This window comes from Pseudophryne corroboree, chromosome 3 (genome assembly GCF_028390025.1).
Source record: "Pseudophryne corroboree isolate aPseCor3 chromosome 3, aPseCor3.hap2, whole genome shotgun sequence".
Lineage (NCBI taxonomy): Eukaryota > Metazoa > Chordata > Amphibia > Anura > Myobatrachidae > Pseudophryne > Pseudophryne corroboree.
The window spans coordinates 285944310-285960183 of NC_086446.1; the positions used below are offsets into that span (position 1 = coordinate 285944310).

Consider the following 15874-nt stretch of genomic DNA (forward strand, 5'->3'; position numbering starts at 1 on the left):
AAATAAATCACCACCTAATATAGCGTTCCGAAGTGGAGGTTCTGCTTTATGCTCTAGAGTGGTTATTTGGGTTGTCGGATCCCCACCTGGGTGACCTTGTCGGTGGCATGGGGAGTATAAAAATGGCTGAGATTTGGAACCTAATATGCGTTTGTGTTTTTAAAGAATTTGTCCTCTGTAATGAACTGTTTTAGGTGTTGTTTCTTCATGACTACTCCCACAATCAACCTGTGTCGGCATCTATATTTCTAACAGGTCCTCAACCATTATGTCTAATGTTACTTCCACTCTTAGTAGGATTGATGGTGCAGCAGCTTTATAATTACTGTATGGTATCCTGTTCACTGATTGCAAGAAGATCCTGCAACATCTTTTTATTGTGTGTCTAAAACCATAGAAAAGAGAAATCTGCAATTCTGGCGTGGCACTGAAAAATAATGATGCAGTGTAATCCAATTATCTCTAAAAACTGTGTTGGCGATCCTAACCTAATTTTTTTAAAATTTTATTATGTGATTGCCTGATGTCTATTAGAAGTAACAAGAGTAATCCAAATGGAAATGCAACACCAAAATGGCAGCAAATAAAATCTTATTGGGTTCTATTTATACGCAAGACTGCACCCTGGGCATTCAGTTAGTCTGCTGTTCCTGGCTTTATCCAAATATGCCTGGTTAAACTAACACGTATAGCAGTGCTTCCCAAACTCTGTCTCAATTCACACTAAAACAGTCCAGGTTTTAGTGATATCCATGCTGGATCACAGATGGTTAAATAAAAATAACTGAGGTACTGATGAGTCACCTGTGCTCAAGTATGGATTTCCGTATAGCAGGACTGTTAGGGTGGCCACACACGAGGCAACGTGTGCGGCCGATGTCACTGAGCGTCCGAGGGCTGATATATCGGGCAGTCACCACACACGGGGCGATCCGGTGTCCGCCCGCTTTGCCAGCCCTCTTACGCATAACGCAGCATGGGATTGCCCACCTGTATCTCTGATCTTTTGAGCAGGCTGAAAGATCAGCGATGCAGGCAGACGACCCCACGGGTGCGCGCAATGGACGATATCATGCCTACACACGGAACAATATAGCTGTCGGATCTGCAGCTATATCATGCTGTTTGTGGGCACCCTTAGTGTGCCTTGAGGACCTTGTTGGGAACCCCTGCTGTATAGTATTGACATCCATTATTATAAATACACAGAACTGTGCATTGTGTTATACATATGATATAACCATTATTGTAAAGCGTTAATATGACACTCCTTTTTTTATTTTGAAGATATTTGCTCTACTGTTCTGTAAATGACCCAAACACCCAGATCGTGGTATATTAAGTTGGCTTTACAGATTACCCACCAGTGTTTATGAATTGTGAATACAGTTGTATAGTCCTTTATTGATGCAGTTGATATCCAAATATACATTTTATTTCCAAATCTTTTTCAAACATTTGTACAATACACTTTGTTGTATTCTTATCCCAGGTGTAATAGTGACACACACATTAAATCAAATGGCCATCAGTAAACATGGCATAAAAATATTATCTAATTGATTGTTGGAGAAGTTTTCTTTTGCATGCAATTGATAAAATTGCTTAATTTTTAATATGTCAGGAATCCTACTCAATCTGTCTTCTCCCCTTCATTTGCATAGAATGGCAGTGGCATCAGAGAGAGGAACTGCTAGCAAAAGAGAGGGAGAAGACTTGTACAAAAGGTAAATCATTAACAAAAAAAGCATGCTGTAAAGACAAATTAGGGATTGTATTTTCTATTGACTTAAGGCTACGATCACTCTGACATCTGCAGTCCCTTTTATTGTATGTTAAGACACAAGAAAAATGCGGGTGGTATTCATGTGACCGGCGGTCAAATGACCGCGCCCTCACTATCCCAACGGTCGCTATGCTGACCAACAGGGACTATTTCCACTCCTGGGTGTCCACGACACCCATAGAGTGGGAACAGAACCCATGGCAACTGCAGGTCGCCACCGAGCCCGCAAGGGGCTTGCACTCGCCCCACCCCGCGGATACCGGCGTCGGTATGCTGACCGCCTTTCTCCTGTCGGTCAGCCATCCCACACCCGAAAAATGCATATACATATAACCCTGCATTGCATATGTGCATGAATGTATTATGCGGTAAGCTATGCCTTCACATATATTAAATATATATCTGTGACAAAACAGGAAGTTGTCGTCGTGATCAAGTCTAACGAATATTGAAACGTGTCCGTAAAGACCTGTTCATAGCATCTCATTGCATTTACCACAGGCAGGGTGTACGTAGCCTTAATGTCTTGCCAACCTTCTATTTTTCAGGGGCACCTCTTCCAATAAGTACCTTTTGGGCTTTCTCCAATTTGGAGTAGCTTTTTAAAGTGTGTGCCCACCCACACACAGTGCAAGCAGCCGTTATGAGGGTTGCCTCAATGTTTGGCAATCATCCTTCAATGAGGTCTTCTAAATGAATCGACAGGCTGCATTCAAATTGCTATTGCTTCTTTCCACAAAATGGCTGCCTCCACTGTGTGTAGGTCACACACGCTTTAATATGGGTTAGTCATATACATATACTGTACATGGGAGGCAGCTGATCTGTGGTCTGAACTAACATTCGGGGCCTGATGCAGAGTTGAATGCATGCCCGTTGGTGGATCATATCTTGTGTGTTTCCGTTCCACGTATTATCTGGAGTTGAGTGTATGCAAGACCGTACCTGGGAGCTTTTTCACATAGACAACCGTGGACGCTGAAGAGCTGGACATAAGTGTAATTAAGGGCCGTTTCCAGGCAAATGGGCTACACCTAGTATAGGGCTGGTGCAAATGCACGCTAAGGGCCTGATACACAGTTGTACGCAAATGCATTCACAGCTGTGAATTTGTACGCAGCAGCTCTGCAAAATATGCAAATGTTGCAGCTGTTTGTATTTGTATTGGGACACCCACCTGCAGCTTTGTAAAACCCAATTGCTGTAAACAAAAACTCAGTATCGGTAGCAGAAGAGTCTATTATCCAGGTTCTGTGTAGCCCAGTGGTTCTCAAACTGTGCCTAAACACCCTGGGGTGCCTCGGGACACTTGCTGGTGTGCCTGGGATTGGGGAACCAGGCCCAATACAAATAATTTCTGGTCAATGTAATAGACAAAACCAGTGCTAGTGGCTGCCAATCCTAAAAGATGTGGACAAACAGAAGCAAATCTTGTCCCTCACCTGAAAATTTAGCCTAATTTAAATGTTTTTTTCTTTCTAAATTTCTCAAAAAGAAACTTTTGTTGTATTGGCGCCATGATGTGAAAAAATGTGTGAACCTCTGGTGTTGCCCCTATGGTCATGCAGCATGGCTGCAGGAAGTAACATGCCGGAGATGCAAACATGCTCCTAAAGCGATAGCAGCACATCTGAATTTTTGACTCCACTCCCGGATACCTCCCCCAAACAGTAAATCTCCTTACAAATAAATCCTTCCAGCAACTGCCATTGCAAGATGTAAATGCGTTTGTAGAACGCCAACTTCAAAGAAATCGGGTTTGCGTACATTTCTGAATCAGGTTTCATTTCTGTCCAACTCTGCACTGGGCATTCGGTCTGTCAGTTCTATTCAAGCGCCAACATTTTATTTTCATTAATATGGAGCCACATCATTTCCGCAGCGCCTAATCTCACTGATGTTTCCATTTCTGAGTGGATTGATAGCTTGCCATTACAGTGCATCCAGAAAGTATTCACAGCGCTTCACTTTTTCCACATTTTGTTATGTTACAGCCTTATTCCAATATGGAATAAATTAATTGTTCCCTCAAAATTCTACATACAATACCCCATAATGACAAAGTGAAAAAAGTTTTTTTGAGATTTTTGCAAATTTATTAAAAATACACTAAGAAATTACATGTACATAAGTATTTATTCACATCCTTTGCTAAATGCTTTGTTGATGCACCTTTGGCAGCAATTACAGCCTCAAGCTCCATCAGGTTGGATGGGAAGCGTTGGTGCACAGCCATTTTCAGATCTCTCCAGAGATGTTCAGTCGGACTTAAGTCTGGGCTCTTGCTGGGCCACTCAAGGACATTCACAGAATTGTCCCGAAGCCACTCCTTTGATATCTTGGATGTGTGCTTAGGGTCGTTGTCCTGCTGAAAGACGAACCGTTGCCTCGGTCTGAGGCCAGGAACGTTATGGAGCAGGTTTTCATCCAGGATGTCTCTGTACATTGCTACATTCATCTTTCCCTCTCTCCTGACTAGTCTCTAGTTCCTGCCGCTGAAAAACATCCCCACAGCATGATGCTGCCACCACCATGCTTTACTGTAGGGATGGTATTGGCCTGGTGATGAGCGGTGCCTGGTTTCCTCCAAACATGACGCCTGGCATTCACGCCAAAGAGTTCAATCTTTGTCTCTTTAGACCAGAGAATTTTGTTTCTAATGGTCAGAGTCCTTCAGGTGCATTTAGGCAAACTCCAGGCTGCCATGTGCTTTTTACTAAGGAGTGGCTTCCATCTGGCCACTCTACCATACAGACCTGATTGGTGGATTGCTGCAGTGATGGTTGTCCTTCTGAAAGGTTCTCCTTTGTCTCCACAGAGGAATGCTGAAGCTCTGACAGTGTGACCATTGGATTTTTGGTCACCTCCCTGACTAGGGCCCTTCTCCCCCGATCGCTGAGTTTAGACGGCCGGCCAGCTCTAGGAAGAGTCCTGGTTGTTCTGAACTTCTTCCATTTACATTTTTCTATACCCTTCCCCACATTTGTGCCTCAAGACAATCCTGTCTCGGAGGTCTACAGACAATTCCTTTGACTTCATGCTTGGTTTGTGCTCACACATGCTTTGTCAAGTGTGGGACCTTATATAGACAAGTGTGTGCCTTTCTAAATCATGTCCAATCAACTGACTTTACCACAGGTGGACTCCCAATTAAGCTGTAGGAACACCTCGAGGATGAATAGTGGAAACAGGATCCACCTGAGCTCAATTTTGAGCTTCATGGCAAAGGCTGTGAATACTTATGTACATGTGATTTCTTAGTTTTTTTATTTTTAATAAATTGCAAAAATCTCAAAAAACTTTTTTTTCATGTTGTCATTATGGGATATTGTGTGTAGAATTTTGAAGGAAAAAATATATATTTATTCCATTTTGGAATAAGGCTGTAAAATAAGAAAATGTGGAAAAAGTGAAATGCTGTGAAAACTTTCTGGATACTCTGTATGTTCATATAACAAAATAGCACGCACCATGTGTAAGTGACAGAACATATTTAATGAGGCAGTATGCCTACAGTGCAAACTGACGTTTATAAAAATAAGAATTTACTCACCGGTAATTCTATTTCTCGTAGTCCGTAGTGGATGCTGGGAACTCCGTAAGGACCATGGGGAATAGACGGGCTCCGCAGGAGACTGGGCACTCTAAAGAAAATATTAGGTACTATCTGGTGTGCACTGGCTCCTCCCTCTATGCCCCTCCTCCAGACCTCAGTTAGGGAAACTGTGCCCGGAAGAGCTGACATTACAAGGAAAGGATTTTTGGAATCCAGGGTAAGACTCATACCAGCCACACCAATCACACCGTACAACTTGTGATAACCTTACCCAGTTAACAGTATGAACAACAACTGAGCCTCACTCAACTGATGGCTCATAACAAAAACCCTTAATTAAGCAATAACTATATACACGTATTGCAGAAAGTCCGCACTTGGGACGGGCGCCCAGCATCCACTACGGACTACAAGAAATAGAATTACCGGTGAGTAAATTCTTATTTTCTCTGACGTCCTAGTGGATGCTGGGAACTCCGTAAGGACCATGGGGATTATACCAAAGCTCCCAAACGGGCGGGAGAGTGCGGATGACTCTGCAGCACCGAATGAGCAAACACAAGGTCCTCCTCAGCCAGGGTATCAAACTTGTAGAACTTTGCAAAGGTGTTTGAACCCGACCAAGTAGCCGCTCGGCAAAGCTGTAAAGCCGAGACCCCTCGGGCAGCCACCCAAGAAGAGCCCACCTTCCTTGTGTAATGGGCTTTTACTGATTTTGGATGCGGCAATCCAGCCGCAGAATGAGCCAGCTGAATCGTGCTACAGATCCAGCGAGCAATAGTTTGCTTTGAAGCAGGAGCACCCAGCTTGTTGGGTGCATGCAGGATAAACAGCGAGTCAGTCTTCCTGACTCCAGCCGTTCTGGAAACATATTTTCAAAGCCCTGACTACGTCCAGCAACTTGGAGTCCTCCAAGTCCCGAGTAGCCGCAGGCACCACAATAGGTTGGTTCAAATGAAACGATGATACCACCTTTGGGAGAAATTGGGGACGAGTCCTCAATTCTGCCCTGTCCATATGGAAGATCAGATATGGGCTTTTACATGACAAAGCCGCCAATTCCGACACACGCCTAGCCGATGCTAAGGCCAACAGCACGACCACTTTCCACGTGAGATATTTTAGTTCCACGGTCTTAAGTGGCTCAAACCAGTGGGATTTCAGGAAATCCAACACAACGTTAAGATCCCAGGGTGCCACTGGTGGCACAAAAGGGGGCTGAATATGCAGCACTCCCTTAACAAACGTCTGAACCTCAGGCAGTGAAGCCAGTTCTTTTTGAAAGAAAATGGATAGGGCCGAAATCTGGACCTTTATGGACCCCAATTTTAGGCCCATGGTCACCCCTGACTGTAGGAAGTGCAGGAATCGACCCAGCTGGAATTCCTCTGTAGGGGCCGTCCTGGTCTCACACCAAGCAACATATTTTCGCCATATACGGTGATAATGCTTTGCTGTCACGTCCTTCCTAGCCTTTATCAGCGTAGGAATAACTTCATCCGGAATGCCTTTTTCCGCTAGGATCCGGCGTTCAACCGCCATGCCGTCAAACGCAGCCGCGGTAAGTCTTGGAACAGACAGGGCCCTTGTTGCAGCAGGTCCTGTCTGAGAGGCAGAGGCCATGGGTCCTCTGTGCGCATTTCTTGCAGTTTCGGGTACCAAGTCCTTCTTGGCCAATCCGGAACAATGAGTATTGTTCTTATTCCTCTCTTTCTTACTATTCTCAGTACCTTGGGTATGAGAGGTAGAGGAGGAAACACATATACCGACTGGTACACCCACGGTGTCACTAGGGCGTCCACAGCTATCGCCTGAGGGTCCCTTGACCTGGTGCAATATCTTTTTAGCTTTTTATTGAGGCGGGACGCCATCCTGTCCACCTGTGGCAGTTCCCATCGCTTTGCAATCTGTGTGAAGACTTCTTGATGAAGTCCCCACTCTCCCGGGTGGAGGTCGTGTCTGCTGAGGAAGTCTGCTTCCCAGTTGTCCTCTCCCGGAATGAACACTGCTGACAGTGCTTGCACGTGATTCTCCGCCCACCGAAGAATCTTTGTGGCTTCCGCCATTGCCATCCTGCTTCTTGTGCCGCCCTGGCGGTTTACATGGGCGACCGCCGTGATGTTGTCTGACTGAATCAGCACTGGCCGGTTTCGAAGCAGGGGCTCTGCTTGACTCAGGGCGTTGTAAATGGCCCTTAGTTCCAGTATATTTATGTGTAGAGAAGTCTCCAGACTTGACCACAGCCCTTGGAAGTTTCTTCCCTGAGTGACTGCCCCCCATCCTCGGAGGCTTGCATCCGTGGTCACCAGGACCCAGTCCTGTATGCCGAACCTGCGGCCCTCGAGAAGGTGAGCACTCTGCAGCCACCACAGAAGACACCCTGGCCCTTGGGGACAGGGTGATCAGCCGATGCATCTGAAGATGCGATCCGGACCACTTGTCCAACAGATCCCACTGAAAGATCCTTGCATGGAACCTGCCGAAGGGAATGGCTTCGTATGAAGCCACCATCTTTCCCAGGACTCGCGTGCAGTGATGCACTGATACCTGTTTTGGTTTCAGGAGGTCCCTGACCAAAGATGCTAATTCCTGGGCCTTCTCCACCGGGAGAAACACCTTCTTCTGTTCTGTGTCCAGAATCATGCCCAGGAAAAGCAGACGCGTCGTAGGAATCAACCTGTGAGCGAACCCACTGGTTGCTGAAGTTTCGGAGACGCGCCCCCACCGCACCTGGCTCCGCCTGTGGAGCCCCAACGTCATGCGGTGGACTTAGTGGAAGCAGGGGAGGACTTTTGTTCCTGGGAACTGGCTGCATGGTGCAGCTTTTTACCTCTACCCCTGCCTCTGGCAAGAAAGGATGCGCCCCTGACCCTCTTGCCTTTCTGAGAACGAAAGGACTGCATTTGATAATACGGTGCTTTCTTAGGCTGTGAGGAAACCTGAGGCAAGAAAGTCGACTTTCCAGCTGTCGCTGTGGACACGAGGTCCGATAGACCGTCCCCAAACAATTCCTCACCCTTATAAGGCAAAACCTCCATGTGTTTTTTAGAATCAGCATCTCCTGTCCATTGCCGAGTCCATAAGACCCTCCTGGCAGAAATGGACATAGCATTAATTCTAGAGCCCAGCAGGCAAATGTCCCTCTGAGCATCCCGCATATATAAGACGACGTCTTTTATATGGCCCAGGGTTAGCAAAACAGTATCCCTGTCGAGGGAATCTATGTCGTCTGACAGAGTATCTGTCCATGCTGCTACAGCACTACACATCCAGGATGAAGCAATAGCAGGTCTCAGTAGAGTACTAGAGTGTGTATACACTGACTTCAGGATAGCTTCCTGCTTTCTATCCGCAGGCTCCTTTAGGGCGGCCGTATCCTGAGACGGCAGGGCCACCTTTTTAGATAAGCGTGTCAGCGCCTTGTCCACCCTAGGGGATGTTTCACAACGTAACCTGTCCGTTGGTGGGAAAGGGTACGCCATCAGTAACCTCTTAGAAATCACTAGTTTCTTATCAGGGGAACTCCACGCTTCTTCACATAATTCATTTAATTCATCAGATGGGGGAAAAGTCACTGGCTGCTTTTTCTCCCCAAACATATAAACCCTCTTGGTATTAACAGGGTTAATCTCAGAAATGTGTAATACATCTTTCATTGCAATAATCATGTATCGGATGGCCTTGGTCATTTTAGACTGTAAATGTGCCTCATCATCGTCGACACTAGAGTCGGACTCCGTGTCGACATCTGTGTCAACCATCTGAGATAGAGGGCGTTTATGAGCCCCTGACGGTTTCTGAGTCGCCTGGGCAGGCGCGGGCTGAGACCCCGGCTGTCCCAAGGCTGCAGCGTCATCAAACCTTTTATGTATGGAGCTTACATTGTCATTTAAGACCTTCCACATATCCATCCAATCAGGTGTCGGCCCCGACGGGGGCGACCCCACACTTATCTGCCCTTGCTCCGCCTCCACGTAACACTCCTCATCAAACATGTCGACACAGCCGTACCGACACACCGCACACACACAGGGAATGCTCAGACTGAGGACAGGACCCCACAAAGTCCTTTGGGGAGACAGAGCGAGAGTATGCCAGCATACACCACAGCGCTATATAACACAGGGATTTTCACTTATAATAAGTGATTACCCAATAGCTGCCTTATATGTTTTATTTGCGCCTAAATTTATGTGCCCCCCCTCTCTTTTTTACCCTTCTTGTACCTGGATGCTGCAGGGGAGAGCCTGGGGAGCTGCTTCCAGCGGAGCTGTGAAGAGAAAATGGCGCTGGTGTGCTGAGGAAGAAGGCCCCGCCCCCTCAGTGGCGGGCTTCTGTCCCGCTTTCTGTGTAAAAAAAAATGGCGGGGGTTTTTACATATATACAGTGCCAGACTGTATATATGTATTTTTATTGCCAAAAGGTACTTTAATTGCTGCCCAGGGCGCCCCCCCCCAGCGCCCTGCACCCTACAGTGACCGGAGTGTGTAAGTGTGCTGGGAGCAATGGCGCACAGCTGCGGTGCTGTGCGCTACCTTAAATGAAGACAGGAGTCTTCTGCCGCCGATTTCGTCGTCTTCAAGCTTCTGTTCTTCTGGCTCTGCGAGGGGGACGGCGGCGCAGCTCCGGGAACGGACGATCGAGGACAGGTGCCTGTGTTCGAACCCTCTGGAGCTAATGGTGTCCAGTAGCCTAAGAAGTACAAGCTAGCTGCAAGCAGGTAGATTTGCTTCTCTCCCCTTAGTCCCACGTAGCAGTGAGTCTGTTGCCAGCAGAGGCTCACTGAAAATAAAAAAACCTAATAAATACTTTCTTTACTAGTAAGCTCAGGAGAGCCCACTAGGAGCACACAGCTCGGGCCGGGCACAGATTCTAACTGAGGTCTGGAGGAGGGGCATAAAGGGAGGAGCCAGTGCACATCAGATAGTACCTAATCTTTTCTTTAGAGTGCCCAGTCTCCTGCGGAGCCCGTCTATTCCCCATGGTCCTTACGGAGTTCCCAGCATCCACTAGGACGTCAGAGAAATAACATTTAAAAATGCATTTTTAACGTTTAATTAACCGAGGCACGTCATGACCAAATATTCATGAGGGACTGTTTCATAGCGAATTGACAGGAGGCATTCTCATATTGGGTCAGCCCATTATGTAGGCACCAGGCGTTTTATAAATTAGTTGCTTCATCTTATAGTGTAGATAAAGGGGCAAATGCAATACCTGGATCTAGCCTCTAGCTATCAATTCGTTTTTAAGGTAAGTCTGGCCTCCATTTGCCTAAAAATGGCTCCATCACTGAAAACTTACTATCTGCAGGTGTTGCCTTTGGGCCTAAATGTCATGCATCTTGTATATTTAGGCAGTTCAGAGCTATAACTGGGAGAAGTGGGCGAGAAGTCCATAAACTTGTTCAGAGGTGGAGGCGCCATTGTTTACCACCTTTTTTTATTGTATGTCTCATTACAGGAACGCCTGACTCGAAGCAAACCGTAAGGACACCGCTTCATCTTTCTGACTAGAACTGATCTTAAAAAGTAAAAAATAAAAAAAAAAGTAACTTTGGCAAGTGAAAAAAAAAAAAAAGAACCTCAAGAAATAGACATTTTGTGGTGCAGCCTGTAGGCTTGGGACTGAAATGAATCTTTCAGTGTCTGTGTATCTTCTAATGCAGGCTACAACGTAACCGCCACCTTCCACTACTAAATTTCATTTTCTTTATCTTTTGTTTTGGCCAGTCCGCTTGTATTTCCTGTATCATTATACACCTGTAGTTTATAAGTGTACTCTGCTCCATATGTAACATCTGCTCTCTATATGCCCTGAAGAAAAAAAAGAAAATAAGAAAGTACTACTTTATTTCAGACTGACCCAGTAAGGTGACAAGCTCCAAAGATTATTGTGTTCATGGGACAGAATTTTTATTTTTACCACTTAAGGGTAAATTGCCCATCACAATGATCAGTGTGACAATCTGTGAAGTTGAACACAAATTGTGCTGTGTTCCCAGGTACCTCCAAAATCCTATGATCAATGTCATTTAAATCATATCTGCTTCGGAGTGTCTGTTCACATGCCAGTTTTATGTTGTGTTTCGGAGGTAACCCCAACCCACATTTTAATTCACTGCATAACTATTTTTTAATTTAGAATAATGGGCCCTATACATATAAAGATCTGCCGCCGAGCTGCTCGACGACGGATACGGCCGACGGGCGACCCGGCGTCGGGGGGGGCAGTGACGGGGGGAGTGAAGTTTCTTCACTCCCCCCGTCACCCGGCTCCATTGAAGTGCAGGCAAATATGGACGAGATCGTCCATATTGGCCTGCATGCACAGCCGACGGGGAACCAGCGATGAACGAGTGCGGGGCCGCCCATCGTTCATCGCTGGTGACTCCACACTGAAAGATATGAACGTTATCTCGTTCAATAATGAACGAGATCGTTCATATCTTTGAGTAATATCGGCCAGTGTGTAGGGCCTATTAGAGTAGACAAAATCTATCACTCAGTTTCTTTAAAATAACAGTCCAACTTGTAGGATGTGCAGAGTGCTGTAACGTGAGCTGGGAACGTGCATGGCAGAGGCTTTGGCAGTAAATTGCCGTAGCCTTGAGGGGAAGGTAAGTTCATCATAGTATGGATGGGATTCTGTCATGGCACCTCTGGCCAGGGTAAATGATCTACAGTCACCTCCACTCAGGGGGGCAGACAGTATTCAACTTACGGAGTCACACCTCAGTACTGGCAGACTGCACTCCACTGTGTATAACACAAGGTTCTCAAACCCTCTTCCTGCCATAATTATGACAATGCACTGCAGGCTTTGCTGTTTGAGTAGACATAATTAACCAATAAACACTTCTCAATAGTGGCTTTTAATAATAAAAATATTGCAATGTATTAAAGGTTGTTTCCACCTTCAAAATTAATTTTAGTTACATACATGTGCTCATTTAATTTTATTAAATGTATTTTTTTCTTGCTTTCAAGCTCCTGTGTTTTTCAGTCTTTTGTTTATATCATGAGGTTGAGCACATTATTATTGTCCTGGGATAAGAGCCGTGTTTTCTGCAATGAATACAGTCTTCACCAGCGATCAGCTGTGGGGCATATTTCGGGACAGCTTGCTTTATTTGCCTGCTGATATAAAAACATGGCTGGAAAAGTCAGAAGAAAGCAACATGTTTAGTAAAAGTTATAGGAATTACAGGGGTATGCTAATAAATGGAAGGCATCTGGAGGTGGAAATCTCCTTTACACATTGCATTTTCCATTATTTATCATGCTTACAAATCTGAATTTGTTTTACCCTAGTGTATTTGTAGCCTGCACCTTTGTATGTATCAACTGTGTTAATTACATGTTAGAATTGTGTCCTATGACACGGAGTGATATCTTGAACTGGCCCATACTTTTGCTTCTTCTATTTTTGGAGAATCACCATATTTATTTTGTGTAGTTTTAACATATACCAGCCATCTGCTCCTCTTGTCTTTTCTTCATATCATAGCTTCATGAGAGCCCACGATGTTTGCATGTTACTCCTGTAAAGACCAGTGTGTTGGTTATTGATCAAGATATCTCTAGATTATAACCAATTCCACCCCCCTTTTCCCCTCTGAAGCCTTTCCAGGGGTCTATACTAACACCATGATGTTCTAAGTCCAACTTTCTTTTTTCCTGCTATTAAATCATGGAGAAAAAAAATCTTCAGTTTTTGTCTGTGTATAAAAGTAGCAGTTCCACTGTGTGAATGAGGCAACTCCTAATTGGACTTTCTGTAACTTTCTCACCACCAGAGGGAGCTGTGAACGTTGGCCTTTCACCTAACTTGACAGCGGCTGATATTTATCAGCTATTAGGTAGTTCAAAGAGCTACTAATAAAAACATATATAGCAGCTGTTATGTCGCATCAGGTCACACTATATTTATTAGCAGATGTCTATGACTGTCCAGTTCTTTTACTGTATGTAATGTCTCATTATATATGAGCATACATACATGTCATAGTTTTGTGGTTTGGCTTATTCGGTTTTTCACATATTCTTCATATCTCCCTGCATTTATACCTCTCCGAGGCTGCCCACCTACGTCAGCAGTGGAGGCTTTTAGGATGTCCTTACATCATCCCTGATGAATCTCTGACGACATACTGAACCTTAAATTGGGCATATACTATACAATTATCTGGCAGATAATCTGTGGTTGGAATGAAAACCTGGCAATGGATGAGAGCAACTGACAATCGACCATTTGCTACCAAACAGTGGAACATGGACAAAAACTGTGGTTTATACATATTGGTAAATCACGGACAGGTTTTGTCCATTTTCCACTGTTTGGTAGCAGATTATCAATTGCTCTCATCCATTACCAGATTTTCATACCAACCACAGATTATCTGACAGATAATTGTATAGTGTATGCCTGGTTTTAGGCTACATACACACTGGCATTACAGTTCTGGAGTTAATTAAGTGCATATAAATGGGTTGGAAAGTAGAAATCCTGTTACTAAATGAGACCATTTATATTTAGGTGCTTTCAAGTTTTCCTTTAACAGTTAAAACATATCCTTATCTCTGGGGGGTGCATTGTAAGCATAACGAGATGTGGTTATCTTTCCACATGTGTATGGTAACGCATCATAACAACTTCCCATTCTTACCTGATGCATGTTAAAGAAAAAGTCCTTGTATGTGTGTGTCTGTTTTTACTTTATTATTTCAATGTGCGATGAATACCCATTACAAATGCCGATGTGTGTGTAGCCCTACTCACTGCTCCAGTTTCTGTAAGTTCTGTTTTGTATATAAGGAATCCTGTATTGCAGAGGGTTTATATCTTTATAAAGCTAGTTTCAATCTGCTCCGTATTCTGAATGTGTGTGTTTACAAAACTTGCATTTAGGTGCAGTACATTATCATGGCCTCTGGGTGATGGTGTTTGAGAGAATAGAAATTCCACAACAACTTATTGTCCATGGGCTGCTTAGACCTGATACAGACGGTGACTGTAATACAGTACACATTTGCAGGGAGATTTTAAATAATCTTTTAATAGGAAAAATCTGCTCTTTCACAATCCCTCCCCCCCCCCAATCTTTAGGAATTGTTTGTAATTATGCGGTTCTGTCCCTTTCATCGGATATTAGTCTGTCCCTACCGTGGTAATCAATACTTTACAGCTAATAATTCAGTGACATCAATGAGAACAATGTAACGTGGCTTGTGTCAAAGATTAATATGAATGTATGGTGGCAGGAACTGCTTCTTTTTTTTTGCCATGATAGACACTTGTTACAACTATGTCCTGCTCTAACTATAATGACTCATTTAACCCTTTGTCTGGTGAACATTGCATATCATTTTTTTTCTTCCCTATTCTTTCCATTCACCACATTGGGGACCTATTATGTGTCCTAGAGGTGTTTGAATTCTAGTCCCTGCATGCATTGAGGAGCCCCATGGGACAGCAGACTGTGCTCCCAGCTCCCCTCTTTCTGGTCAGTCTAGGGGCTGAGTTTGATTCTGAATGTATCCAATACGCATTTTTTTTCCTTGCATATTCTCATTATGCGTCTCCAGACGGCCCCACGCACTGGCCACTCTGCTCTGCTTGTCTAGACTAATAAAAATTCAATAATGTCATGACTGGAGTGTCTTACTTTTCTGTGGGTGTGTTATTTGGGACCATGCTAGGACAGCAGCTGGACTTTGCAATGCTTGAGAAAGAACAGATTAGAGTAGATATGTTCTTTTTGTTTTAAAGTAATAGTTTTGTGAGTGAAAGTAATGTTTTCTTCAGCTTATGCAGTACTGTAAGATATATGTAATGTTGTTTTTTAATAACTGGGGTGCAGTATTAGTACACCATCTGTAGGTGGTGCTGAATGATTGTGCTGTTTCTTGGTAGTTGAAACTGTTCATAGACATTCAATAACACAACCTACATAAAATTGTGCAGTATGAGCCTGGAAGGGGGGGTGAAAGGTGTTATATGTTTTTATTGTTTTTGAAACCATAAATAAAATATAATAAGAGGGCAGGCCTGCACAGGACAGGCACAGAAACAAGAAGCATGAAAAGATATTTTAATATTTTTTTTAAATAATTTTACATATTTTCAATCACTGATCATATAAAACTGGAACAAATGAAATGGAAAAGGTGAACCATGAAAGCATAACTGGTACAGCGGTGGAGAGGGAGAAGAAAGGGTTAAAAAAAATGGGGGAAAAAATTCCTGAAATTATGACACTATTTATTTTACTGAAATAAGAAGTTAGAAAGAATAGAGAAGACCTGAAAGTACTTGGGAAGAGTGGAGGGTGTGGAAGGACATGATGAGGTAATACCATGGACCCCAAATCCACAGACATTGGTGAGATTTGGAATTGAGGTAAGCAGATATATATATATATATATATATATATATATATATATATATATATATATATTTTTTCATTGTTTCCAAGTGCCAAATTTTATTTATGACTGCAGGGAGAGGGGGACGGACGGACGGGTTCCAGT

At 44.1% G+C, this 15874-nt stretch overlaps 1 protein-coding gene across 2 annotated transcripts in view; it reads left to right on the forward strand.

Annotated features, from left to right (window-relative positions):
- YTHDF1 (YTH N6-methyladenosine RNA binding protein F1) overlaps positions 1–14992 on the forward strand; it is a 34127-nt gene extending 19135 nt beyond the window's left edge. For both annotated transcript variants that reach the window (XM_063959256.1, XM_063959257.1), the window contains exons 5-6: positions 1665–1727; positions 10806–14992. In XM_063959256.1, the coding sequence (XP_063815326.1) occupies positions 1665–1697 (33 nt within the window). In that variant the 3' untranslated portion in view covers positions 1698–1727; positions 10806–14992. The remainder of the gene's footprint in view (positions 1–1664; positions 1728–10805) is intronic.
- The last annotated feature ends 882 nt before the right edge of the window (positions 14993–15874 follow it).